Here is a 27,440-nt window from a genome sequence, read left to right as displayed (position 1 = left end):
TGTAGCTAAGCAGTTCTGAATCTGTTCAGTGCTCGGTTGAGAGACCTCTTCAGAGCCCTGTGGATGCTACTCAGGTTCCATGATGGAAGAAAGGTAGGGTATTAATGTAAGAATATAAATACAACAAACATCTAAACACGTATTTTACAAGTGCAAACCTATCTCAAAAGTTCTCTTAGTATTTTCTAAGCCGCTTGATAGCCTTTGGTGCTAAAGGGCTGGGTGTAAATGCCACAAATAAAAATATAAAGGATCTGGCTGTGTTCCACAGGGCTTGCTTCACCTTTCAGCCTTAAAAACCCATATGCATTGCTTGGAATGGGATAACCCTCTGTAACACTATTGAATGAATTCTTTCTTTAGGAATCCTGCCCACTGGCAGGGAGTGGGAAATGTTGCATGGATAAAGAAGGGAAAGAGAAAGACGGAAAAGAGAAAGAAGGGAAAGAGAAAGAAGGGAAAGAGGGACACTCGTGTTCCAGAGAAGGAAACCGGGTAAGCGACCACTTTCTAATTCCCACATTTATCACACAATGATTGAACGTGTGTAATCTTTACACAAGTGCCAGTGAGTTTATCTTGGTGTTTAAAACTTCCACTTGAGGAAAGCCCTCACACCCTAGTGGAACAGCCTTCCCTGACTTCAAACGGGGAATAGGAGAAACGAAGAATGGAAACAACACAACACAACAAACTAAAATGCTATAATTCAACAATGACAATTCATTGTTTGCAGTTACGTTTCAAAGGTATTCACTCAGTTAAGAATGGATACCAATTATTGGAGGTGGGCTAAGCTGCAGGGGGCCCTAACTCTGTGTACACTACGCTTATCTATAAATCTTCCATTACAGTTCCCCAGCCCTGCTTTACAGAGTCACATGAAGTCCGAGGAACCAGCAACTATAGAGAGAGATTTTACAAATATCCCAGAATGTGACTGAGCTCAGAAATACGTAGATGCCGATCAATCCTTCAAAGCACCATCTTGCCAGATGGGAGCAAGCTTCGGAGCAATCCCACACCTATTCTGAAAGGGAACATAGTTTCTCAGAAAAATAGCAGTGTTTTGACAGAAAGTTGGCACCTGTCCGTCTCTAGCAACAATGGAGTGAGCCTCCAGGGGTGAAGTTAGTAGCACTGAAGTGATCTCCCCGGGGCGCAAGCCTGGGCGATGAGAATGCCGGGAAGTAATTAGTAGTAAATCTTTCTTCAACCCAGGAGTTTATTCAGGTCAACCCAGGATCACAGAGTTTCTACCCAGAGGAGAAACTGTAGTTCCACATTAAACAGTACAAAATACCAGTTCACTGGAACTGCCAGAATTCCTCCGATGTTTAGTGAGAACTGGATCCATCTTTCAGAAGCAGTGCAAGCTTAATGCGATTTTGCAAAGTTGTGGCAGGGGGCGTTGATGGTATTGTGTTCAAATGTTCCACGGCAACACAACCTCCCCTCCTCTGCCTACCTTTCCAGGTGACAATTAGGTTTGAAAAAAGTCCCGCAGTGGCGCCTGCCAACGGTTTCTAAGCTTAATTGTCACACAGGGGAGTACTAGGGGTTGGAGTCACAGTATGGGAGAGGAGGGTTAACCCTGTCTGCACTGATCGATACACCCCAAAATCCTACGCACACACAGAGTGTAATTTTGCTTGCTAAATCATTCTTCAGAGGTCTAATGAGAGTCTCTGGAGCTTTTAGTAATCCTAGAAGGGAGAAGCCAGATCTGTAAAACTTGGAACATAAAAATACAGGCGTCGCTTTCAGAGGGTGAGGTGGCTTAGCTACCTTCTCATGTACCCAAGTTAAATCTTATTAGACTAGCTCTGACCTGCAGTGGGTATGTACACAGGACGTGTAACATGATAGGTGAATGGAAACATTTTCGGTTGTCAGCGTTTCCCTCTACTCTTCTAATACTATTTTGCAATAAGGCAAGTTTTGGCAAAGAGGATTTATGCCATCTTCATAATCCTTTCATCAGCTTTGTGATGAGCGTGAAGGTCAAGAATAGTTTAAATGGAGCTTGTGTTTCTTACACAACAGTGAAATATAATCACCACACCCTTGTGCAACATTGCAGAGGAAGCGCTAAACCTGCTTAACTATCTGGGTGTTTGCTAAGCAAAATCTTCAATTGGCAGTGGACTACTCTGTAAAGAGCTTTGGTTATTTGTGTTTTAAAATAGGGATTAATGCCATTTGAGGAGAAATGCTTTTCTAATGCGTTTACAAAAAAGAAGAAGAGTAGAGCATGTTATGTTCCAAATAATTAAATGATGGTGACATTGTCCAAACGAAGGTCATCCACAATGTGATTTTATATCCTATCAACCCCAGTTTGAGACCCGCTGAACATATGCCTGATCTGCATTGTCTATGGAGGCCTGCTTCACAAATGCAGGGCAACCAAATTGCTCACTTTTCTGAATCATGAAAATCCTTGTAATGTTTACCAAGCATCCCCTCAAAACCATCACGGAAGCACAGATCACCTCTTATGGCCACAGATGTGTTTGGTGATTTGTTGGTGCTTTTGTCGTTCATGAGGATCTGTGCCTTGGATCAATGGTTTTGACTTGCTCGTAAGCACAAGATCTATGTGTTGTTGTTTTTTACTTTGCTACCTACCATTGTAAGCTTTAATTTGATGTTGCAAATTCAGGAAGATCCATTTTAATTCTCCTGGGCCTGACTTTTGCCAATACTATTTTGAACAGCAAATATGTGTGTGACTGAGTTTTGTCTCCTTATGTCTGTATTTGGGTCCAGGGGGAGAGGGGAGAGAAGCAACCAGATGGGGGTGTTGCCTACAGCACTCCCTTAAAAAAACTTTAAAAATGGGCTCATGGGCCCCACATTTTTGGCCACTGCTAGAGGTATATTATACCCTTCTTTTCCAACTTCCCGTGCATGCTAATATTAAGCCTTCTTTTCTTTTCCTATAGATGTGCTCAGGTCTATGCAAGCCTGAAAGATTTCATCCCATTGACCCAACCCAGGATTATATATTTCCTCCTGAACTAATGGTAGGAGAAATTTGTTCATGCCTGTTGTGAAGGAGTCTATAATAGACTGTATGTGAGTGTTTGCATATTGTTACAAAGTTTGCATGCCACTCCTAACATTTGCTGAGTGGTAGCAAGATTCCAGTGGGTTCTAAGCACTTACTCGGGGTTGTGTTTCCCCATACAACCCCAACACACTTACCTGACCCCCAGCTGCTTACCAGATCCCCCCTGAAAATGCATCCCTCCTTCACTGGGGTTGCCAGGATGAATGGGTTATTTTCTCCAATTGCTTTCTCATCATGGACTTCAGTCTTCTTTACTAGAGTATAAAAAGACAGCAACTTCACATCTCTGTGAAGTTTTTCTATTGCTGCCACTCAGTGGCGTAGCGTGGGTTGTCAGCACCCGGGGCAAGGCAAGTAATTTGCGCCCCCTAACCAGGTTGGGGCAGAGAGCTGCGAGTGCGAGCGCGCCCCCCTCCAGATGTTGCGCCTGGTGCGGCCGGCCCCCCTGCACCCCCCACGCTACGCCACTGCTGCCACTTTGTCCCTCTTATCGACACTGTTGAAAACTCTCTGAAAATATTTTCTGTCTTTTTCTTACACACTTCTTTTTAAAGCCAGAAATTCTTGCAATTTTTAAATTACCGTAAACGTAATCTCCTCTATGTTGTGGATGCACAAAACGACACCAGCACCATAAAGCTATCCTGGGAAGAGTGCTTAACACTTAACTGTAAGGTGTGGTTCAGGATTAAAGAGGGCTTGGTTCTCCTTGAAACAGCTATGTTTGCGTTTTGTTCATCCTTGTGCAATACTCTATCCATGTTGCTTTTCCTCACAGAGATTGGCTGAAGAGAGCAAAGGAAAAACTCTGGTTTTCAATGGAGAGAGAACCACCTGGATTTCTCCCGTGTCTCTACAAGAGCTTGTCAACCTGAAAGCCAGCTACCCAGATGCACCTCTTGTTGTAGGAAACACAAGTGTAGGTATGTAAATGCAGCCCTGCTAATCACCCAATCAGCCCAGAGGTCTCACAAATCATAGAATTGTGAATCATACCTTTAAAGCACATTTTTGCCACTTTACCAGTCGTGGTTTCCTCCAAATATTCTTTGTAACTGTAGTTTACCCATGACAGAGCTGCAATTGTTGTTGTTTAGTTGTTTAGTTGTGTCCGACTCTTCGTGACCCCATGGACCAGAGCACACCAGGCACTCCTGTCTTCCACTGCCTTCCGCAGTTTGGTCAAACTCATGCTGGTAGCTTCGAGAACACTATCCAACCATCTCGTCCTCTGTCGTCCCCTTCTCCTTGTGCCCTCCATCTTTCCCAACATCAGAGTCTTTCCGGGGAGTCTTCTCTTCTCATGAGGTGGCCAAAGTATTGGAGCCTCAGCTTCATGATCTGTCCTTCCAGTGAGCACTCAGGGCTGATTTCCTTAAGAATGGATAGGTTTTATCTTACCAGAACCATTAACAAACTACAGTTCCCAGCATTCTTTGGGAGAAGACATGTGCCTTGAAAATATGGTGTGGATGTGATCAAAGTGTTGCATAGCATGAGGCAACATCTGCAAGGAAAGCTACTGAAAGTTTAAGATAAAATGAAGCTGCCAGCTTGACACCAAAACTTGACCTACATCTATATACATGCATACGACTATACCTAGAGCAGGGGTCACCAACATGGTGCCCCCAGATGTATCACATGACCAATGACCAGGGATAATGGGAGCTGTATGCCAGCAAGCACCTGGAGGGTAATACATTGGCTATTCCTGGTCTAGGCAATTGACTGTATTAGTAATATCACTGGAAATAGAAGCTTGATGCAGCAGTTGTCAATGGACTGAGTTGTTCATGGATCATGCAGAACACTTTAGGCTAAATTTGGTGATATGAAGTGACTCTAATAGTGAGGAGATTGCTGTATGCAGCAGAACGATGTAGCAGAATTTAGAATTGGTAGATTGGACTGTAATACTGTAGACGGCAGGTATGGAATCTGATTTTTGAATGCCTGCTGTGTAAAAAACAAAATCTCCCTGTACATACAAAATTAGCTCATTGGAGAGAAACATACAAGCTGATGTGCTAGGTTTAAACTTGCAGGGCAGGGGTTGTTGTTTTTAATGCACGAGGCTGTTAAAAATGTGATTCTAACCTAGTTTGAGGGATTGACTAGATGTGACAGATATAGAGTGTGCATTGATTGGCACCAACTCCTAGAGGCTGAGGTCCCTTTGCCCCCCCCCCAGTAAAATATTTGAGGGGGCTGGTGCCTCCAAAAGTTGTTTCTGCCACCTTGCTTATAGTCCTGCTTTATCTTTCTGATATCTCATTGTGATTTTGTCCCTTTTAGGACTTGATATGAAACTTCTTTCTGTCTATCATCCCGTTCTCCTTCATCCTACTAGGATCCCAGATCTGCATGTTACTGAAGTTGGAGACAACGGTACGTCTCTAAGCAGTCACTGGGGCCGCCATTGGGGATCAGTGTTTCAGCTCTTTGGGTGGCGCTAAACTGTACTGAATGTACTGTACTACAATGATAAATAGCGTATGCATTGCCATTGTGAATATAGGCAAGCGATAATTCTTAACTCGTGGGCTTCACTGAATCAGGTGTTGCCTTCATACATTGAAGGATAGACCCATTGTCCCATAGCAATCATGGAACTAGTTGTGGCTAGCTTTAAAACAATATGGATTTCAATAGGACTCTGCCCTTATTGACTTTGGCTAGACTGAGGCCATTGTGCCTGGATGGATGGATGCACACATCTTCGAGATACCATTTTCTCACCTATTATTTGCATACATATTTAGCAGGCAATGTTTCACCTGTTATTTTGACGTTATCTACATGGTTTATAAGTCAGGAGATAATACAAACCCAAGATTCACTAGGATGAGGGAGTTAGGATCCTGTTTAGTCACTGGTTCCTAGTGCAACCAGGCTATGCTGGTGTGAGCCCCAGATCCCAGATCAGCTGGAGATCCCCTGGAATAAATCTCTCACCATGGATCAGCTAGCTCAGGTAGATCCTACACTGGCAGAAACTCTGAAAAATACCGGTAGGTGTTATTGGGTAGTTGTGGGAGGATTAATGGTGGATCCTAACTCCACTGGGGACGCGGGTGGCGCTGTGGGTTAAAGCCTCAGCGCCTAGGGCTTGCCGATCGAAAGGTCGGCGGTTCGAATCCCTGCGGCGGGGTGCACTCCCGCTGTTCGGTCCCAGCGCCTGCCAACCTAGCAGTTCGAAAGCACCCCTGGGTGCAAGTAGATAAATAGGGACCGCTTACTAGCGGGAAGGTAAACGGCGTTTCTGTGTGCGGCTCTGGCTCGCCAGAGCAGCGATGTCACGCTCGCCACGTGACCCGGAAGTGTCTTCGGACAGCGCTGGCCCTTGGCCTCTTTGAGTGAGATGGGCGCACAACCCTAGAGTCTGTCAAGACTGGCCCGTACGGGCAGGGGTACCTTTACCTTTTAACTCCACTGACCTCTGTCACATGACCTGGCAACCCGGCAGAACCTATGCCAGCAAAAAGGGTGTTGCAAACAAAACTTTATTTTAAAGGCTTGTTTCCACTCTGCCTGGCTTAGGCTAGCTCAGCCAGCAGTAGAACTGCTCCTGAACAGAGTTTGAAATAGGGGTAATTTACACTTGCTTAGCTTTAGCTGATGTACATTCCACTGGCTTAGTAAATCCCTCCAACTCTATCTGGCTTCAACCCTATACATGCTCGCCTGGGGGCAAGCCCCACTTAACCCATTTGGATTTACTACTCAGTAGACACGCGGGTGGCGCTGTGGGTTAAACCACAGAGCCTAGGACTTGCCGATCAGAAGGTCGGCGGTTCGAATCCCCGCGACGGGGTGAGCTCCCATTGCTCGGTCCCTGCTCCTGCCAACCTAGCAGTTCGAAAGCATGTCAAAGTGCAAATAGATAAATAGGTACCGCTCCAGCGGGAAGGTAAACGGCGTTTCCGTGCACTGCTCTGGTTCGCCAGAAGCGGCTTAGTCATGATCCGGAAGCTGTACGCCGGCTCCCTCGGCCAATAAAGCGAGATGAGTGCCGCAACCCCAGAGTCAGTCACAACTGGACCTGATGGTCAGGGGTCCCTTTACCATTACCTTTACCTTTAGACATGCCATGCATTGGATTGCATATACAGTGGTATCTCGGGTTACAGACGCTTCAGGTTATTACAGATGCTTCAGGTTACAGACTCCGCTAACCCAGAAATAGTACCTCAGGTTAAGAACTTTGCTTCAGGGTGAGAATAGAAATTGTGCTCTGGCGGTGCAGCAGCAGCAGGAGGCCCCATTAGCTAAAGTGGTGCTTCAGGTTAAGAACAGTTTCAGGTTAAGAACGGACCTCCAGAACAAATTAAGTTCTTAACCCGAGGTACCACTGTATCAGTTATTTGCTGCCCTTTATCACAACAAACACCAACTCTGCCTGTGGACTGTGTGGCTGATTAAAAATGCCCATTTGTGCTCTCCCCCGCCCCCCGCTTGTGAAAATTGCTTGGTTCCAGGGATCTTGATCGGTGCAGCAATCCATCTTGCCCAACTGAGGGACTTCCTATTAACCATCACCCCAGAACTCCCAATGGAAAAGTCAAAGATTTATGGTGTGCTGCTGAAGCAACTGAGGACCCTTGCTGGAGAACAAATTAGGAATTTGGCGGTAGGTTTCCCACCTTGCTTCCTTTGACCAGGTACAGATTACTTCCTGCCATGGCTTCACGGTTCTTTTTTTTTTTTTTAAAAGATATTTATTAACATTTCAACATATTACAAAAATTAGAAAGAATAAAAAAGAATAAAAAGAAGAAGAAGATACAAAATAAACACAGTTAAAAACAAATCAGTCTTTCCATATCTTATCTTTCATTTACTTGTTTCCCTGACCTCCTCACACCTCCCCTTCTTGTATTCCAGTTCAATTGGTTAATTCAGCAAATCCTTTCCCTCTTTAATTTTATCTTAATCTTTTATCGTAATATATTATAGCTTTAGATTATCACCCGTTAACAAACCATTTTTACATATTCCTTAACATTGCTGCTAAAAAAAACCACTTAACTTCAATCCAGCATCATTCTAACATTCCTTAACTTTGCAGTGTTTCTGTAAATAGTCTTTAAATTTCTTCCAATCTTCTTCCACTGACTCTTCTCCCTGGTCTCGGATTCTGCCAGTCATTTCCGCCAATTCCATATAGTCCATCACCTTCATCTGCCATTCTTCCAGAGTGGGTAATTCTTGTGTCTTCCAATACTTCGCAATAAGTATTCTTGCTGCTGTTGTAGCATAGCCATGGCTTCACAGTTCTGCCCTCCATTCTCTCATAAATATCTGCACCCTATCCAATGCTCTGTCTGTACTGCTAGGCCATGGGCTTCCTTCCCCGTTGCTCCAGAACTATCAGGTGGATCACTAAGGGTAAACATTTGGCAATAAAGGAACTATTATGGGGTGGTGAAGGATGGATACACTTGTCTGTGCGAAGGACCCCACTCTGTCCCTACCATTGCCTGGGTCATTTTTGCTTTTACTCATCTTTCCCAGCCTTTGGAGAATAGACAGCTGGCTGTGCGGTGCCCACTTCTAAACACACAAGATGTTGTCCTAGTGATTCACAAACCCACCTGCCAGTCCAAATCAAAAAGTCCCAACATTAAGGAAATCCAAAGGGAAAATATGAAGAACAGAGGATCTGACGAACAGATTGTTAAAAACGCGTGAGGCAAACGGTGGAAGTCTTTTTTTTATAAAAAAAAAAACACTTTATTTAAGGTAGATAAGGACAAGAGGAAATTATACAATTGAATATAAACATAGATGGGAAATGGCTATGTATAGTGAGTACTTACCTACTTTCAAAAATTTCCACCTATGATTTTTTTCTTTTACTTCTTTATTTTTTCTTTGTTCTTTTTTTCTTTTTTCTGATATCTTATATTTCATTTCACTCCTTTATTGTGAATAGCATTTTATAGAGGTATAAATAATTGTAAATATGAAAAGAGACAAAGTATTCTCTAATTTTTTTCCTTGGTTATATGTATTTTCTTTTTCTTTTGTATTTTGTTGTAAATATGTATGTTTTCTAATTTGTACTTAATAAAAAATTTTAAAAAATTAAAAACAAACAAAAAACAAAAAGTCCCAACTCTCTTACTGGCAACAAGTCAGTGGAAAGATTTGCAAGTCTCTTATTTTAAGGGACAAAGGGAAGCACTCAAGTGCCTCATTAGTACCAAGGCACACAAAGCGGTCACCTCCCATAAGATTTATATATCCCATTGATGTTGTCTCTATATCATTTTCCTCTGTTGTTAATCTCAGTTTTCCAAAGCTGGTTTTCATTTTAAAAAGTAAGGAACACAAGACATGCATAGTTTGTCCCCCCACTCTCCTGTTTAAATAAATAATGATTTTTAAAACTTTGCTGGCTTAAAATCCAGGGCTTGAATCCAGCAGAGGCTGCATACATAATATACCTCTAAAACACATGCTAAGCACATTTCCCTCTTCAAAGAATTCTGGGCACTGTAGTTTGTTAAGGGACACTGGGAATTGTAAGGGACGTGGGTGGTGCTCTGGGTGAAACCACAGAGCCTAGGACTTGCTGATCAGAAGGTTGGCGGTTTGAATCCCCGCGACGGGGTGAACTCCCGTTGCTCGGTCCCTGCTCCTGCCCACCTAGCAGTTCAAAAGCACATCAAAGTGCAAGTAGATAAATAGGTACCGCTCCGGCGGAAAGGTAAACGGCATTTCCATGCGCTGCTCTGGTTTGCCAGAAGTGGCTTAGTCATGCTGGCCACATGACCCGGAAGCTGTACGCCGGCTCCCTTGGCCAATAAAGCGAGATGAGCGCCGCAACCCCAGAGTCGGTCACGACTGGACCTAATGGTCAGGGGTCCCTTTACCTTTACCTTTACCTAACTGGGAATTGTAACTCTGTGACCAGCAAACTACAGCACCCAGAATCCTTTGAGAGGGGAAATTGGATTGTTGTCTTTTAACCATTTGAGGGGTGTTTTTTTTTTACAATCAAGCAGTGTATACATTTTAAGAAATAATAAATAAAGGATATAATTAATGATAATATAGGTATACCCATTTTAGTGGTAGTAACAGCGATACCATTGTCCATTAGTCTTTAGGAGGACATATTGTGAGCAGAGGATCGACCTGGGATCTGAACCCCGTCCTGGCAGCTGGGAATGCACTTCTCAATCTGGTATCAATAGGTAAAAGGCATTGCATACATTTCTGCACTGGGTAGTTTGATCAAAATGTACACAATGAAATAACAGTTAAAAATACAAACGGTGAGCGAATCAACTGACTAGGAACTTTGTATGCTCTTATAAACTGTTAATAAGAAAGCTTTAGACACTTTGATCAACAGTAACATAGCATCTAGTACAGTAAGTATTTTCCAATGACTTATTGGTAAAGATAGATCCTATATTCTAGGGCAGGGGTCAGCAAACATTTTCAGCAGGGGGCCGGTCCACTGTCTCTCAGAACTTGTGGGGGGCCAGACTATATTTTTTTGGGGGGGGGGATGAACAAATTCCTATGCACCACAAATAACCCAGAGATGCATTTTAAAGAAAAGCACACATTCTACTCATGTCAAAACACCAGGCAGGCCCCACAAATAACCCAGAGATGTTTTTTAAATAAAAGCACACATTCTACTCATGTAAAAACAGGCTGATTCCCGGACCATCCATGGGCCGGATTTAGAAGGCGATTGGGCCGGATCCGGCCCCCGGGCCTTAGTTTACCTACCCATGTTCTAGGGACTGTGAACTACCTGTTTCCTGACTGAGCTGAGAATTATTAGGAGACCCCTACCAGAGCTAGCTCCTTTAACAAACTACAGCTCCCAGGATACTTTAGGGAAGGCGTGGCTGTTAAAGCGGTACAAGAATGCTTTAAACGGATGGTGTGGATGTGATTCAATTTCATAATAGTGGGGAGGGGGTGGGAATAAAATCATGTCCTAATAGCAGAAGTCATTCTGCAGAATCCTTACTTTCCTTCCCGCTGTTTTGCTCTTACGACTATGATGAGAGAGAGAGGAAACCTACTAACTGATGTTCTGTTACAATGGCAAAATGCAGGGTGTTGTATTATTACATGAAGTCTATGATATATAATATTGCCCAGGAAGATTTGATAGGAATTTTGAGGTCTTAGATATATGGTAATGTTCATAACCGCACGTACAAAGATCAGCACAGGAAGACTGACCTGAAGCTATTTTGATTCCTAAACTGAGCAAACTGAGTTTTCTCTGCAAGGTCAAACTGGAAAAGCCTCCCCATTGTCTTTTCCTTCACAAATCCTGTCTTAAGGGTATGTCTGTGTTTGAATAGGGTGTGAGCCTGTGACCTGGCCCAGGAACTAAGTATTTATCATTACAAAAGACTGGCCAGAAGACCCAGGCAATCCAATCAAATAACCTGCCAGGCATGAGATAAACAAGGACAAGAGAAAAAGAACATTTAAATTTCTGTTTAGACCGCCTTTTCTGTGATGTAGGTATGATGTATCTGAGGGGTGGTCTTAGGTTACACCCCTTCTGTGAAGTATGTATGATGTTTCTGGGGGTGGTCTTGATCTACAGGGTGCCAATTTCAAAAGTCTTTATAAGGCCTTGCACACTATTTTTCTGGGTCCCTCCTCTCTCCTGCAGGTGAGGGGAGCACCCTGTTGCAACAGATCAATAAAGATCAAGCTTACTAGCTGCTTTGCTTCTCAATATTCTCTGGTTGGCCTCTGTTATTCTCTCCTACCAATAGGGAACCTATGTAAGGACTCTATATGGGCTCTTGGATACCCCCATAAGGGGAAAGGGCAATTTTTGTTTACAACAAAGACAATATATAATAATAAACAAGTGGAAGCCCATTGTATTTATCAACGACAAATGCCAACTGACAAGTGTGCAGGTTTGATCTTGCAAAGTTCTGAGCAATACTACCTTGGCTACAAATTGGGAGCATCTGAAACGGCTCGAATTATTTATAGCTGTCAGCACCCTTCATACAAATGTTTCTGTTGGGTAAATCAGCCGTTGAAGAGGGCCAGTTCTGCCTCAGAGCTTGAATAGATGCAGGGGTAATTTTCTCTTGCATGGGACAGATAAAATCAGTATCTGTTAAGAGCTCATTCTCTAAAGACTATTATTTCCTCTATCAGATGGATCACGACAGATTCCCTTGAATGATGAATTCCTTGCGGGCTTGCCACAGGCAGACCTTTCACCAAGAGAGGTCATAGTCTCTGTTTTTATCCCTTTCTCCAAGGAAGTAAGTTGTGTGTTTGTTTGTGTCTGTATGTTTTCCTCTCCACCCCTCCAAACACAAGATGCTTTCTGCACCACTTATGTTGGGCAAGACAAGATTTGTATCAAAAACTCAACATAAATTAGTCCATGCAGGCACATAAATGGCAGATCAATGCATTGCTGGAGAGAGAGGCAACATATTTCCAAGTATTCATCTACCAGTAAAAAAACACATGTAAATTACCTAGGGATCGGTGAGGGTAGGAAGTTTAATGAAAGACACATTGCTCCTTGTTGCTCATTTATTTGTTTATTATATTTATCATCTGATTTTAGAAAATTGACACCTCAAATGGCCTGCACCCTATAACAATTAAAATCCTACACAGAATTCACAGACAGGACAAAATAGCAGTCATAATTCACTAAATCAATATGCCAATACATAAAAAGCATGCACTGAAAACAGTCAATAAAGCTGCATTTAATAAAATGGGTGGTCTTCTCCAAATATATTCAGGGGTCTGGGAACAGAGAGGCCAACATTTTTTTAAAAAAATTGTAACTCTTGAGTCCCTTTCGCTCTCACTTGGATTCAACCTTCCGACTCTACAATTCTATGATTCCTTGATTCTATATTAGCTCTGGAAAGTTCAGATCAGTTTATTTCTTACTAGAATTTGCATATAACAAATTCCTCAAGCATGTCTCGATGCGCACACTCATTAACTTTTGTCCCACTGGGCACATAGGTGTTGCAGGTTTCTGAAGAACTACAAAAATATGCTAAACCTGTGAGCAGTGTTGATTGCATATGTGCCATGGGTAGTAATATTTCCTTCACCAGTAAGCAGCTACATTGCCATCCCCATCTCTCTAGAGCAGCTTTCCTCAACCTGATGCCCTTGAGATGTTGGACTACAACTCTCATCCCTGACCAGGCTGGTGCTGATGGGAACTTTAGACCAAAACATCTGGAGACTGGGAAAGGCTGCTGTAGATGAATGATATCCAGATTTCTTGGATGGCTGAATGGCCCATGTGATGCCATAGTTATCAACTCCCTTCTTTAATCCACTCCTATGCAGCAAGAATAAGGGACGCGGGTGGCGCTGTGGGTTAAACCACAGAGCCTAGGACTTGCCTATCAGAAGGTCGGTGGTTCGAATCCCCGTGATGGGGTGAGCTCCCGTTGTTCAGTCCCTGCTCCTGCCAACCTAGCAGTTCGAAAGCACGTCAAAGTGCAAGTAGATAAATAGGTACCGCTACGGTGGGAAGGTAAACAGTGTTTCCATGCGCTGCTCTGGTTCGCCAGAAGCGGCTTCGTCATGCTGGCCACATGACCCAGAAGCTGTACACCGGCTCCCTCGGCCAATAAAGCGAGATGAGCGCCGCAACCCCAGAGTCGGTCACGACTGGACCTAATGGTTAGGGGTCCCTTTACCTTTACCTTTATAGTCTATATCAGGCACGTCCAACTCCCAAGAGACAGTGATCTACTCCCACTATTAGAAAAAACTGGCAGTGATCTACCCATTGTCATTGCCAAGAATTGTTGATCTTTTTTTGGGAAGGGATGGTCAGAGTTGTTGATCTTTTGGGGAGGGTGACCCAGAGTTGTTGAGCTTTTCAGGGGGATCGATCAGGAGCACGCCCAAGATCCCGCAATCTACCTGGAACGACCCTGCAATCTACCGGTAGATCACAATCTACCTGTTGGACATGCCTTTAAAGACATGGATATTAACAACCAACCACATGTGCATTGGGACATGGGTGGCGCTGTGGGTTAAACCACAGAGCCTAGGGCTTGCCGATCAGAAGGTTAGCGGTTTGAATCCCCACGACGGGGTGTGAGCTCCCGTTGCTCGGTCCCTGCTCCTCCCAACCTAGCAGTTCGAAAGCACGTCAAAGTGCAAGTAGATAAATAGGTACCACTCCGGCGGGAAGGTAAATGGCGTTTCCGTGCGCTGCTCTGGTTCGCCAGAAGCGACTTACTCATGCTCGCCATGTGACCCGGAAGCTGTACACCCTACAGCTACTAGCATGATGAGGGCAGTAAAATAACCCAATTTCTCCTTCTTGCATCTGCCAGGATGAATTTGTGTCAGCATTCCGGCAGGCTGAGCGCCGAAAAAATGCATTGTCTGTGACAAATTCTTCAATGAGAGTCCTTTTCCAGCCGGGCACTGGTGTCATCGAGGACATGGCTATTTTATATGGTGGCATTGGTCCTACCACAGTGAGCGCAAGAAATACCTGTCAGAAGCTCATTGGAAGGTACATTGACTTTACCATTTGACATTATATAGGAATAGCTGTTTCTTGCTTTTGGAGGAGCTTGGGGCAGAATGTAGAAGCTAGGAAAATTAAACTCTCTCTGTACTTAAACCTTGTCTGCAAGTAGTAATGAAAACCTTTTTTAAAAAAAAAGATGGGCAAATGTCTTCATTTCAAAATTGGTTTATATCATGTCAGAATGCTGCTCTTAAAAACTAACAAACCAAAGCACCTCTCCAACATTTCACCAAACCTCACTGGAGTGGAAGTGGAGAAGAACTGCAATTTCTGGGAATACGAATTTGGGATAAAATTTAAGAGAACAATTATACATATCAGTTTTCTGAGAATTTTTTTATTCTCTGGTCCCAGGGAATTGTAGGACTAGATGTCATGTAATTCAGTTCCCTGAACTGCAGCAAGATCATTCAATCATTTTTTCATTTATTACCCAACCTTCTCCCTAAGGTACCAGGGCAGGTTGCAACATTAAAACATCATGTTAAATAAAACAAAACCTTCCACTCTTATGTATTTGTTAAGATTTAGGGAAGTTTTTAATATTTAATGCTGTATTGTTTTTAACACTCAATTGGGAGCTGCCTGGACCTATTTTGAATAATATTATTTATCAGTTCCTGAGAAACCTGAAATGAAATCCCATCTGTTGAGTTTCCTTGTGGCAAAGTGTACTTCATTATCAAAGTCACTTTAATAAACGCATTTGGGAACCTTTTTCTCCTCACCCCTTCAAAACTCTGCATATACATATCTATCGTTTGATAAAAGAAACTTATTTGGTTGTATTATTTCTCCCCCCAGCAACTGGGATGAAGAGATGCTGAATGAAGCTTGCAGGCTAATTCTTGAAGAAATTATCCTCTCTCCTTCAGCCCCGGGTGCAAAAGTGGAATACAGACGAACTCTGCTTGTCAGCTTCTTCTTCAGATTTTATCTGCAAGTGCTACAAGGTTTAAAGAACATGGTAAATAACCCTCCAAAGAACAAAGTAGGGCAATAACTTTAAGAATGTCACAAAATGGCGCCCAAGCCTTCAGGGTTCTCCAGAGCTTTTCATCAGGCTGGGTATTAAGCAAAGGTGGGGAGAAAATAATAATCCCCTTTCCTATTTGAGTAGAAAGCCTTATACCTTTCCACTCCAGTCTCCAGCAGCTGTTCACTCAATTCCCAAAAGCTATGTGGTATGGGAAATAGCTCTTCTGTAAATCAAGCTGATATTAAAGGCACAAGAGCAAGTCTGGCCTTATTTTTGGGGTAAGCAGTTAGTAATTGAGCTAGGTACATATTCACACGGTGCTTATGGCACACATGCCTCTGAATACAAGTGGCTTGCAACACATATAAGAGGGTGCCATTGTCTTGCCTACTTTCCATAGGCACCCAGTTGGCCACTATGAGAACAGAATTCTGGACCAGATAGGCCTTTCGTCTGATCCAACAAGGCTTCTCTTGTGTTCACTATAGGCGGATAAGAAATAAACTATCCCTCCTCTTAAAAACAATGTTCCTCCTACTTTCCTGCCTCTACCAAAGATCATTGTTTCCATTAAAAATTTGTACACACCGTTTTTTCTGCACCTATGTAGAAAAATTGTCTTACATACAACAGGCCTTTCTTCCTATGTAAAAGGTGCCATGCTGTTTTCATTCAGCCCATTCTTCATGTTGGCTCGAATACAACTTTTTACAAAAATCAAAAAGTTTGTTAAGATGTTATAAGTGGAGATTTTGCTACATGACCGGAAACCTCCCCACGTGGAATTTGTGTAGAAAGGACACACTAGAATTAGTTGTGCAAGTCATATCTTAATTTCAGCACTCTGGTAGTACATATTTGGGCAATGAATTACCATTATATGGTTGCTTGCCCCTGAAGAATTTATTGGGAAAAATTGATGTAATATATAATTAATTTGTCTTCCCACAGAATCCATCTAAGTATCCTGACTTGCCAAAGAGCTATGCCAGTGCTTTAGGCGAGTTCCGTGAGAAACCACCTCAGGGTATGCAAATATACCAGGTCAGTGAGATTGTTTTCATTGCTTTTCATCATCTAACATTAACATTCCTGTCAATGCTATCATGTTAACCTATCCTTCTCTAAGTATAATGGGTTGTATTCAACTGAGATCTACCCAGAGTAGGCCCACTGAAATTAATTCTTCTAAGTTACTCATATCCATCAAGTTCAATGGGTCTAGTCTTAGTACTTAGCATGGCTTATCACCCAGTGATCTGTGACTTAACTAATTGATTAAGTGGTTTACACCAATAAAAATATAAAACAAAGCAATAGAAATTTGCCCCCTACGTGATTACAGAAATAAGGAATGTTTAAACAAAACAAGATAGAGAGTTATACCAGCGACTAACTGACAGAGAGAGAAGATCATCAATTCAATATCAGGATTGGGAAATTGGGAAGTAACAAAAGCAGAAAAATAAAGGATGGACTTTAGCTCTTGAAATCCAGTACATGGGAAGTCCCATTGAAATTAATTAATTCAGACTCTATAATTGGCTGTATTGTTTTTTGTTTTTTGAATGTGTTAAGATTTGGCTTGATTTGTTATTAATACGAATGTTGTTGTTTTTCTTTTTTGGAAAATGAATAAAAATTATTTACAAAATAATAATAATAATAAAAGTGGCAGACTACTATATTTGCATAAGAGGAATACTTGAGTTTGTTGGGTGGGTATGAAATAAATGATCGTTTGCTGGTGAAGAATCTAGTTCCGGACTGCTTCCATGCTAGCTGCTTACCATTCAGTCTGTGTTGTCTGTGTCTGACTTGACTGTGTTATACCTGGGTAAATCCAGTAGTAAATTAACATATAAATAAATAAATAAATCAGATCACCCAAAAACCGGCATCTCAGCAACAAAATGTCAACAGGGAACCAAGGAGACAGAATATCACTCTAAGCCCAAAGGCCCAGTGAAACATAATGCTTTTAAGGAGAGTCAGAAAACCTGCAGTATGGAAGCCCATATGAATCTCTTGCAGGGAGAGTTCCACAATCTAGACACTACTGCTAAAAAGATCCTGCCTGATGTCACCATTCATTGAACCACTGAAAGTGGTGGGACACAGAGCAGGTTAGCTCAAGGATTAGGCAGATTCATGTGGTAGAAAGTTGTCCTCCATAATACCAAGGATACTAATTGAAAATGTTTACATGTACTAACAGAAAATGTATATTTGGCCAACATGATTTAATAGCTTGACTGGTCCTCCTATATAAGCCAATATGGAATCAGAGCTTTGGGTACAGATAGTAACATGGTACAAGTTCTGGGCCCAACGTTCAGCCTGTACAAACTGAAATACAACCATGTTGTCACCATATAATTTTAGTAGGGTTTTCTGAGTAATACTCAGTAATCCAATGAACCATTTGTACAGTGGTACCTCGGGTTAAGTACTTAATTCGTTCCGGAGGTCCGTTCTTAACCTGAAACTGTTCTTAACCTGAAGCACCACTTTAGCTAATGGGGCCTCCTGCTGCCGCCGTGCCGCCGGAGCACAATTTCTGTTCTCATCCTGAAGCAAAGTTCTTAACCTGAAGCACTATTTCTGGGTTAGTGGAGTGTGTAACCTGAAGCGTATGTAACTTGAAGCGTATGTAACCCAAGGTACCACTGTATAGTAAATGTCTCTACCATATGACAGGATGTAGACCCTCATCAGCCTCCTCAGGACCCAGTGGGGCGTCCCATCATGCACCAGTCTGGTATTAAACATACCACCGGTGAAGCAGACTATGTCGACGACATGCCTCCAGAGGAAGGGCAGCTCTACATGGCTGTGGTCACCAGCACATGCGCCCACGCAAAGATTCTGTAAGTAACAAGAAGGAAAATGCGTGAGGAAAGTGGGGCAGTAGAACATGGAAAGGAGGACATATTTTAACAGATGCTGGACATGCTTTGAATCTTGGTTTGGTTTACTTCAGGAGTGGGCTGGAATGAAAGTGTGCTTGCAAACGTAGGGGGAAAGAGGAGGGCTTGACATACAGCTCTTTTAAATAAGAGTGGAGTGCTCTGGAAGTGCTTATTCAGTGCACCCAACACACAAGGCTGATATCCACACCCAGTTCTACCATTAGGGACAGTGAGGCAGCTGCCTGAAGCAGCCGATTTGGAGTGTCATGAAAGGGTGGCAAATGTGTGTGGGATGCTGGGAAGGCAGTTGTTAGGGGATATTTCATACAACAAAACTCAATAGCATATAAGAATAAAGAAAAAAAGAAAAGGGAGCTTTTAGAAGAAATTAAAAGGAAGGAAAAATTGGCCTATGCAAGCAAAAATAAAGAGAGATTAAATCTAGAAATTAAATTATTGAGAGTAGAATACAATAAAATTATAGAACAGGAGGTAGAACAACAAATCAAATTTTGGAAATATAAAAATTTTGAATGGGCAAATAAACCAGGCAAGATGCTTGCCTGGCAATTAAAGAAACAAAGAAATGAAAAATTAATAAATAAGATAAAAGTAGAAGTATGAAATTAGGTTAAAGGTGTGCGAAAGAAAGTAATAGAAGTGGAAAGAAATTGTCTAACACAAAGGGTCTAACACAAAGGGTGAGGGGTGGTGGATGGTGATGGGAATTATCTGTGGGATTGAGTGTAGGTATGTTGTAGGTATGTTGTATGTATGTAGGTATGTTGTATGAAATGTATGTTTGTATGTGTATTAATGTTGAATTATTTTAACAATAAAAAATTATTTTTTAAAAAAAAAGAAAGGGTGGCAAATGGTTTGCTGGTTAATTTATTACAGTGGTACCTCGGGTTAAGTACTTAATTCGTTCCGGAGGTCTGTTCTTAACCTGAAACTGTTCTTAACATGAAGCACCACTTTAACTAATGGGGCCTCCTGCTGCTGCTGCACCGCCAGAGCACAATTTCTGTTCTCATCCTGAAGCAAAGCTCTTAACCCGAAGTAATATTTTTGGGTTAGCAGGGTCTGTAACCTGAAGCGTATGTAACCTGAAGTGTATGTAACCCAAGGTACCACTGTATTGTTGTGTTAAAACTCTCAGGGACAGGGTGCGGGGGGGGGGAGGCGTGTTTGTGGTCTTTTCTGCCTCAAATTACTTGACCAGATGGGCACTCTTCAACTTGATTTGAGAGTGGGGATGGCATGGGGGACGGCACCATTTATTGTCCTGCAAATGTCTATGGTAGGGTTACCAGACGTCCCCAGTTCCCAGGGACAGTCCCTGGATTTTCAAATCTGTCCCCGGACAAATTCCGTCCCCGGAATGTCCCCAGATTTGCAAATCTGTCCCCGGGAAACGTGGTGGCGGCGGCAGCCTCAGCAGCCCAGAGCCAGCCTGGTAGCGCAGTTGGCTCTGGCTGGCTTCAGGAGCTGCTTGCTGCTTGCTGCCATGGCGCCCGCCATTTTTCCTCGCCAGAAGTCCCCATATGATGTGTTGCGCACAAGACACATCATATGGGGACTTCTGGGAGGCCAACTGGCGGGCGCCATGGCAGCAAGCAGCTCCTGAAGCCAGCCAGAGCCAACTGCGCTACCAGGCTGGCTCTGGGCTGTTGACTACCGCTGCCACTGCCACTGCTAAAGGGGAACCAGGGACGTCCGGTGATACAGATCTCCTGCCCCCTTCCACCTTTGTTTTGACTGATCGGGGGAGTTGTGGGCGGGCAGCCGTTGCCCAGTTTTTAATAAACTCTGTGTATTTATGTTTCACAGGGTGCAAAAGAAGGGCTTTTCACCTTTATACAATATGCATGTGTGCTTGGGCCTAGGGTCTTTTGCCTCACCATCCCCACTACTGACTCCCTGTTGCTACTCAGCTTTAAAAAAAAAAAGTGTCCCTGGATTCATTGAAAAAAATCTGGTAACCATAGTCTAGGGTGGACATATCAGCTGCACATATCAGTTGCCTGCCTGTATTGCAGTTAGGGGTGATTTCACACATATACAGATACCAGTTAAGATAGTACAAAGAGGTTTTTAAGATTAAATACATTGGGTTGTTTCACTGTCTGTTTCCAGCTGCAGAAATACTAGCTGTGCACAACTTAGTCACATAGGAAAAAAGTGCATGTTTACTTTAGCCCCTGAATGTTTATTTATTAAAACATTTATTTCTTAAATTCATCTTGCCCTCATGTTTGATCGCTGCGGCCCATTGGAACGAAAGTGTTCTGTTTATCTCTCCTTTCCAGATCCATTGACGTGTCAGAGGCCTTAGAAGAACCAGGGGTGGTTGCCGTGGTAACAGCAGCTGATATTCCGGGGCATAATGGTGATGGAAAAGAGGAAGTTTTTGCTAGCGAAGAGGTATTTTCTGAGCTTTTTGCCTTCCTATCCAACATCGACTCAGAGATAAGCAGGCCCAGAATTGTACCCTAAAAATATTTTTTTCCTTATCAAAGGCACACATTTACAATTCCTTGGGCATGACTAGACCACTAGAACCGAGTTGCTTTGGAGGAAAAAGCTAACAAACTTCCAGAGGAAGGAAAGTACAGTGGTGCCCCGCAAGACGAATGCCTCGCAAGACGGAAAACCCGCTAGACGAAAGGGTTTTCCGTTTTGGAGGTGCTTCGCAGGACGAATTTCTCTATGGGCTTGCTTCGCAAGATGAAAATGTTTTGCGATTCCTGGGGGTTTTTTTCCGCTCCCCACCCCCTTTTTCTAAGGCACTAAGCTGCTAATAGCCTTTTAGCAGCTAATCCGCTAATCCCTTAAACCTTTAATAGCCGCTAAACCGCTAATAGCGCTAATCCGCTAATGGGCTTGCTTCGCAAGACGAAAAAACCACTAGACGAAGAGACTCACGGAACAGAGGCACCACTGTAATTACTAGCTGTAACATCTTTCACCACCATAGCTCCTGGACAGGGAAAGTCAAATAGTGAAAATCTCAGTTCTAGGCAACCCTTAAATGTGCAAGAAGCCCCACAGTGTCTGTGTGTGAATCATTGTTTGAAGGATCCATGAATGCAGGATTAAAACATAAATGTATTTTAAAGGCTTGTGCTCAACATAGCACTGAGGCTAAGACTCTGCAAACGCAAAGGTTTTCCTTGTGCAGAAGAAACTCTTCTCCCTCTGCATCCCCCTCAATCTGTTCTGGGGACTCCCCCAACCCTCCAGAGCAAATTTGGGGATGGTATGGGGCACACATTGGGCGAGAAGAGGTGAATTCCCATTGTGCTGGGACCTTTAGCATATGCACACTATCATAGAGCTATAACCCATGGAGATAGGATCCTGCAACTAGAACGCCTGTATGGTGGGTCAATATTATTAACCCATATATCAGATGGAGGTAATACGCTATTTATTTGGGTATGTGGTAGACATTACTTTTGAGTTGGGAATTTGAAATTCACTGCCTCTTAGCCACTATCCCATAAAATTAAACACAAGTCCAATCTTCACCCTTTAATTGTCATGAATTTGAAAGGATTGTTTAAAAAAAACCCAAATGTTTATGTTGGTCCTCAGTCATTCTATATACTGTATATTTTTTGGTCTCCAATATGTATACCCTTTTAAAAAACAACACCCTAGCTACTTGAAAGCAAATTACTGTATTTTTTGCTCTATAAGACTCACTTTTTCCCTCCTAAAAAGTAAGGGGAAATGTGTGTGCGTCTTATGGAGCGAATGCAGGTTGCGCAGCTATCCCAGAAGCCAGAACAGCAAGAGGGATTGCTGCTTCCGCTGTGCAGCGATCCCTCTTGCTGTTCTGGCTTCTGAGATTCAGAATATTTTTTTCTTGTTTTCCTCCTCCAAAAACTAGGTGTGTCTTATGGTCAGGTGCGTCTTATAGAGTGAAAAATACAGTAATTTATCCACTCTTGTAATGAAGTCCTCTGCTTAAACAGATAAACTGGAAGTGCTATGTGGTGCATGCTAAATACTTCATATTTACTTAAGATAAATGCCACATATATATACTTTACCAGTGGCTTTCATTGGCAAACCTCTGACATATCCACTTGTCAGCTGGTCATTGCAGAGAATTCTGAGGAGTCCTCTAGGGTGGGCCCTCAGTTCAGTTGAGGTCAGAGATTATTCATGGCATGAGACATGCAAATTAGAATATGCCCACCCTTCCTCTGTGCCTGTACATTGAATAGGAAGGTTGGTAGTGGTAAGCAAGCTGCGATTCAGGGCAATTCACCTGCTGTTACTAATATCCTCACTGTGCTTGAAAAGCTTCCAGAGAACCCCAGGATAGTCTCTGGAACATGGTTTGAAGCCCAAAGCCTTAGCATGAAATCTATTGAAGTACATTAAACAACCACGTTGTTGTTGTTCTGTATAGTGAAGCCATTCCATTTCTGTTGGTCGGGTGTCATGCAGGTACTATATATCGGCCACATTATCTGCGGTGTGGTTGCAGAATCCTACGAGTGCGCAAAGCGAGCCAGAAGAAAAGTGAAGATAGAGTACCAAGAGCTGGAACTGATCCTGACCATTGAGGTAAGAAATCAGCCTCTCATTTGTGAAGCTTCAAGAGGTAATTTACTTGCACTCTATCTTAACTATTGGAATAGATAAGAACAGTGCTTTTTTCTGGGGGGGACGCATACCCCTAAACGTTTTGTGTATCTTTGTACTTTTGTCCATTTACTGTATTCATTTTCCTGATTTGAACTAGAAAATGGTGATTTTCTTGAGTCAAAATGAGAGTACCCATAAACATTTTTTAAGGAAAAAAGCACTGGATAAGAACATTAGAAAAGCCAAGGCAATGGCCCAGCTAGTCTAGCATCCTGTTTCCTCCTGCCAGATACAGTGATACCTCTGGTTAAGTACTTAAATCGTTCTGGAGGTCCGTTCTTAACCTGAAGCTGTTCTTAACCTGAAACACCACTTTAGCTAATGGGGCCTCCTGCTGCTGCTGCGCCTCCAGAACACGATTTCTGTTCTCATCCTGAAGCAAAGTTCTTAACCCGAGGTACTATTTCTGGGTTAGCAGAGTCTGTAACCTGAAGCATATGTAACCTGTGGTACCACTGTAAAGCCCAAAGTCAGGAATAAAGTGGTGTAGTGTGGTGTAGTGGTTAAGAGCGGTAGTCTCGTAATCTGGTGAACCGGGTTCGCTTCCCCGCTCCTCCACATGCAGCTGCTGGGTGACCTTGGGCCAGTCACACTTCTCTGATGTCTCCCAGCCTCACTCACCTCACAGAGTGTTTGTTGGTGGGGGAGGAAGGGAAAGGAGAATGTTAGCCGCTTTGAGACTCCTTAAAGGGAGTGAAAGGCGGGATATCAAATCCAAGCTCCTCCTCCTCCTCCTCTTCTTCTTCTTCTTCTTCTTCTTCTTCTTCTTCTTCTAAAAATAGCAGCCCTCCATGGCTGATGGCTTCATAATATTCGAAGTCCTCCCAAAGGGCGAGCCAAAGGCATCTTGTAAGGTAAAGGTAAAGGGACCCCTGACCATTAGGTCAAGTCGTGGCCGACTTTGGGGTTACGGCACTCATCTTGCTTTATTGGCCGAGGGAGCCGGCATACAGCTTCTGGGTCATGTGGCCAGCATGACTAAGCCGCTTCTGGAGAACCAGAGCAGCACACTGAAACGCTGTTTACCTTCCCGCTGGAGCGGTACCTATTTATCTACTTGCACTTTGATGTGCTTTCGAACTGCTAGGTTGGCAGGAGCAGGGGCTGAGCAACGGGAGCTCACCCCGTTGTGGGGATTTGAACCGCCGACCTTCTGATCGGCAAGTCTTAGGCTCTGTGGTTTAACCCACAGCGCCACCCTGTGTTGTGGGGTAGAAAGGGAAAGGAGATTGTTAGCTGCTTTGAGACTCCTTCGGGTAGTGAGAAAGTGGGATATCAAATCCAAACTCCTCCTCCTCCTCCTCCTCTTAGCATTTGTCCCGTACCTCAGACCATTTAGTGCACTTTACATACAGCAGGCGGGGGAGCCTGTAGCCCTACAGAAGTTGTTGGACTACAACTCCCATCATGTGTATCCATTGGCCATATTGACTGTTGGGAGTTGGAGCCTAGTGACATCTGAAGGGCCACAGTTCCCCAACCATGGCATATAGTATCTCAGCAACCTTTAAAACAACCTATAAGATGTCAGTATCATTATCCGCATGTGATAGATTGTGGGGTAAGGTGGTTGAGCGATATTGGTTCACTTGAAGACGCCTAGTAAATTCATGGCTGAAGCTCAAAGCTCAACACTCTGATTACTGTGCTATACCTCCAGCTGCTTTCTGGATGAAATATGTTCTCCATTCTCACAGGTACTACTCATGTAATAATACTCACTGGGGAGCCGCAAAACTAGATACAACTTTCAAAGAACAATACGAGAATGGGGGTTGAACAGATGGACAAAGAACACCAAATGCCTTCACCATAACACGAAAAAGGGTGGATTTTGGGATGCCTGAGACAGACCGAGGGCCTTTTTTAATGTATTTGTTTATTATTTATTTCTGGAGATAGTTCTTTCCCATACAGCACTTTGGACACAGATCTTTCAACAACAGGGATTTGATGAACAGGAAAAGAACCTATTGTTTAGTTTCTGATCAGGCATGAGCCAACTCCTTAGCTAGAGTAAAATCAGTGCAACTATACTGGGAAAGAATATCAGTGCATCTGAAAGAACTGTAAGATGGTAGTGACAACGACGACATATTGCTTTGTGTTCTGGGATTTGAATGCTGTGTTTCCTCCTATTTTTCAGGAGGCAGTTAAGCATAAGTCATTCTTGACAGAAGAAAAGAAAATAGAAAGAGGAAACATTACAGAATCATTTAAGAATGTTGAGAACATCATTGAAGGTAGGGTGCTATCAGTAATGGATGGGGTTCTCGTGACATAGCAGCAAGCAGGTTCAGTCTATCTGTTTGTTGTCGTTTAGTCATGTCCAACTCTTCTTGACCCCGTGGACCAGAGCACGCCAGGCCCTCCTGTCTTCCACTGCATCCCGGAGTTTGGTCAAACTCATGCTGGTAGCTTTGAGAACAGTGTCCAATCATCTCGTCCTCTGTCGTCCCCTTCTCCTTGTGCCCTCAATCTTTCCCAAAATCAGGGTCTTTTCCAGGGAGTCTTCTCTTGTCATCTATCTGTTTACATTTCATTTAAATTGATCACAGGTTGGTATGATTACCGGGTGACAACTGTACCATGAGCATTCCTTATGCAGAAAACATAGCTGTGTGAATCAGAGATGGGGAAGACTTTTGATTCAGTTCTTCTTCTTCTTTTTATTTTATTTTATTTTATTTATTTTATTATTTTATTAATTACCTTCTAAGGCACAATCTCAAGGCAATTTACACATAAAATAATTTAAAACGGTGAAAACACAAAAACAACAAATACATTTAAAACAATAGTAAAACCCTAACAAGTGGACACTTGTGGCAAAGATCCATTTATCCATGTCATGGACTGGTTGGATACAGAGGAGTGGTGAGATGAACCAAGGCAGGCATCCCCAAACTGGGCCCTCCAGATGTTTTGGGACTACAGTTCCCATCATGCCTGACCACTGGCCCTGTTAGCTAGGGATGATGGGAGTTGTAGTCCCAAAACATCTGGAGGGCCTAGTTTGGGGATGCCTGCACCAAGGGAAGAAGGCCCAGGGAGTGATGGTGGGACAACATCACTCAGAGGGAGAAGACTAGATAGAGGAGGTGTTGGAAGCTGAAGAAGTAACAGGGTTTAGTGAGTAGGAAGAGTCTGTAGCCCCCCCCCCCCCCCAGCCTGGCTCTGCTGTCCAGGTAAAACACAATACACTGAGATATCTTCACAATAGGGGTGCATGGATCAGTCTGCTTTTGGTCTGTGTTAATTCTGCAGGTTTTCATGTTTTTTGCTGTAATCTACATGTTTTTTTGCTGTAATCTGTGGTTTAAAAAACCAACAAAACAGCATGAAAATTTGTATTTCTGTATGCATTTTCTCACAAAATACACATTTCTAACAATATTTTTGCTCTAAATTCGCATTTCTATATAACCTAAAACACATCCACAAACTGCATCATGAAATTGGGGGGTCAAAATCCACAGGATAGCTGACCTTTGTAGGGAACCAATTCCTCAAACACCCCAGCATTATAAACAACTCCCTTACTATTCTCAGACATGAAAAACCACCACTCAGATGTAAGCCCAATTGAACTCAATCGGGCTTACTACCAGGAATGAGGATTGCAGCCTATTCCCACCCCCAGTTTTGTAAAATATTTTTATTGTTATTTTCACACAGAAAGAGAAATACAGTGGTGCCCCGCAAGACGAATGCCTCGCAAGACGGAAAACCCGCTAGACGAAAGGGTTTTCCGTTTTGGAGGTGCTTCGCAAAACGAATTTGCTATGGGCTTGCTTCGCAAGACGAAAATGTCTTGCGATTCCTGGTTTTTTCCCCCTCCCTGCCTTTTTCCCAAGCCCCTAAGCCGCTTAACAGCTGTTCGCTAAGCCGCTTAACAGCTGATCTAAGCCGCTTATCAGCTGATCTAAGACGCTAATAGCCTTTTAGCAGCTAATCCGCTAATCCCTTAAACCTTTAATAGCCGCTAATAGCCTTTTAGCGGCTAATCCGCTAATCCCTTAAGCCTTTAATAGCCGCTAATAGCCGCTAAACCGCTAATAGCGCTAATAGCGCTAATCCGCTAATGGGCTTGCTTCGCAAGATGAAAAAAACCGCAAGACGAAGAGACTCGCGGAACGGATTCTTTTCGTCTTGCGAGGCACCACTGTACTGTAGTCTGAAAAGCTGCATAGCACACCACCTCAGCTCCAAGAAGAAGGAGAATTAAAAGCACTGCGGATGCCTCGAAGA

General features: G+C 43.1%; 1 protein-coding gene and 1 long non-coding RNA gene across 3 annotated transcripts in view; one reads left to right on the top strand and one right to left on the bottom strand.

Moving 5' to 3' along the window:
• Positions 1 to 19,653, bottom strand: part of LOC310665379 — a 142,294-nt gene extending 122,641 nt beyond the window's left edge. The window contains exon 1 of the long non-coding RNA XR_014505441.1: positions 19,423 to 19,653. This is a non-coding gene — a long non-coding RNA (uncharacterized lncRNA). The remainder of the gene's footprint in view (positions 1 to 19,422) is intronic.
• LOC310660748 (aldehyde oxidase 4-like) overlaps positions 1 to 27,440 on the top strand; it is a 62,508-nt gene that overhangs the window by 11,668 nt on the left and 23,400 nt on the right. For both annotated transcript variants that reach the window (XM_083405763.1, XM_083405764.1), the window contains exons 7-20: positions 364 to 495; positions 2,949 to 3,029; positions 3,855 to 3,999; positions 5,375 to 5,467; positions 7,558 to 7,709; positions 10,188 to 10,281; positions 12,248 to 12,357; positions 14,431 to 14,615; positions 15,438 to 15,600; positions 16,564 to 16,656; positions 18,313 to 18,482; positions 20,837 to 20,951; positions 22,989 to 23,108; positions 25,336 to 25,432. In XM_083405763.1, coding sequence (XP_083261889.1) covers positions 364 to 495; positions 2,949 to 3,029; positions 3,855 to 3,999; positions 5,375 to 5,467; positions 7,558 to 7,709; positions 10,188 to 10,281; positions 12,248 to 12,357; positions 14,431 to 14,615; positions 15,438 to 15,600; positions 16,564 to 16,656; positions 18,313 to 18,482; positions 20,837 to 20,951; positions 22,989 to 23,108; positions 25,336 to 25,432 — 1,750 coding nt within the window. The remainder of the gene's footprint in view (positions 1 to 363; positions 496 to 2,948; positions 3,030 to 3,854; positions 4,000 to 5,374; positions 5,468 to 7,557; positions 7,710 to 10,187; positions 10,282 to 12,247; positions 12,358 to 14,430; positions 14,616 to 15,437; positions 15,601 to 16,563; positions 16,657 to 18,312; positions 18,483 to 20,836; positions 20,952 to 22,988; positions 23,109 to 25,335; positions 25,433 to 27,440) is intronic.

This window comes from Podarcis tiliguerta (genome assembly GCF_965153285.1).
Source record: "Podarcis tiliguerta genome assembly, chromosome: 1".
NCBI lineage: Eukaryota > Metazoa > Chordata > Lepidosauria > Squamata > Lacertidae > Podarcis > Podarcis tiliguerta.
This window is presented reverse-complemented; position numbering and strand designations above follow the sequence as displayed.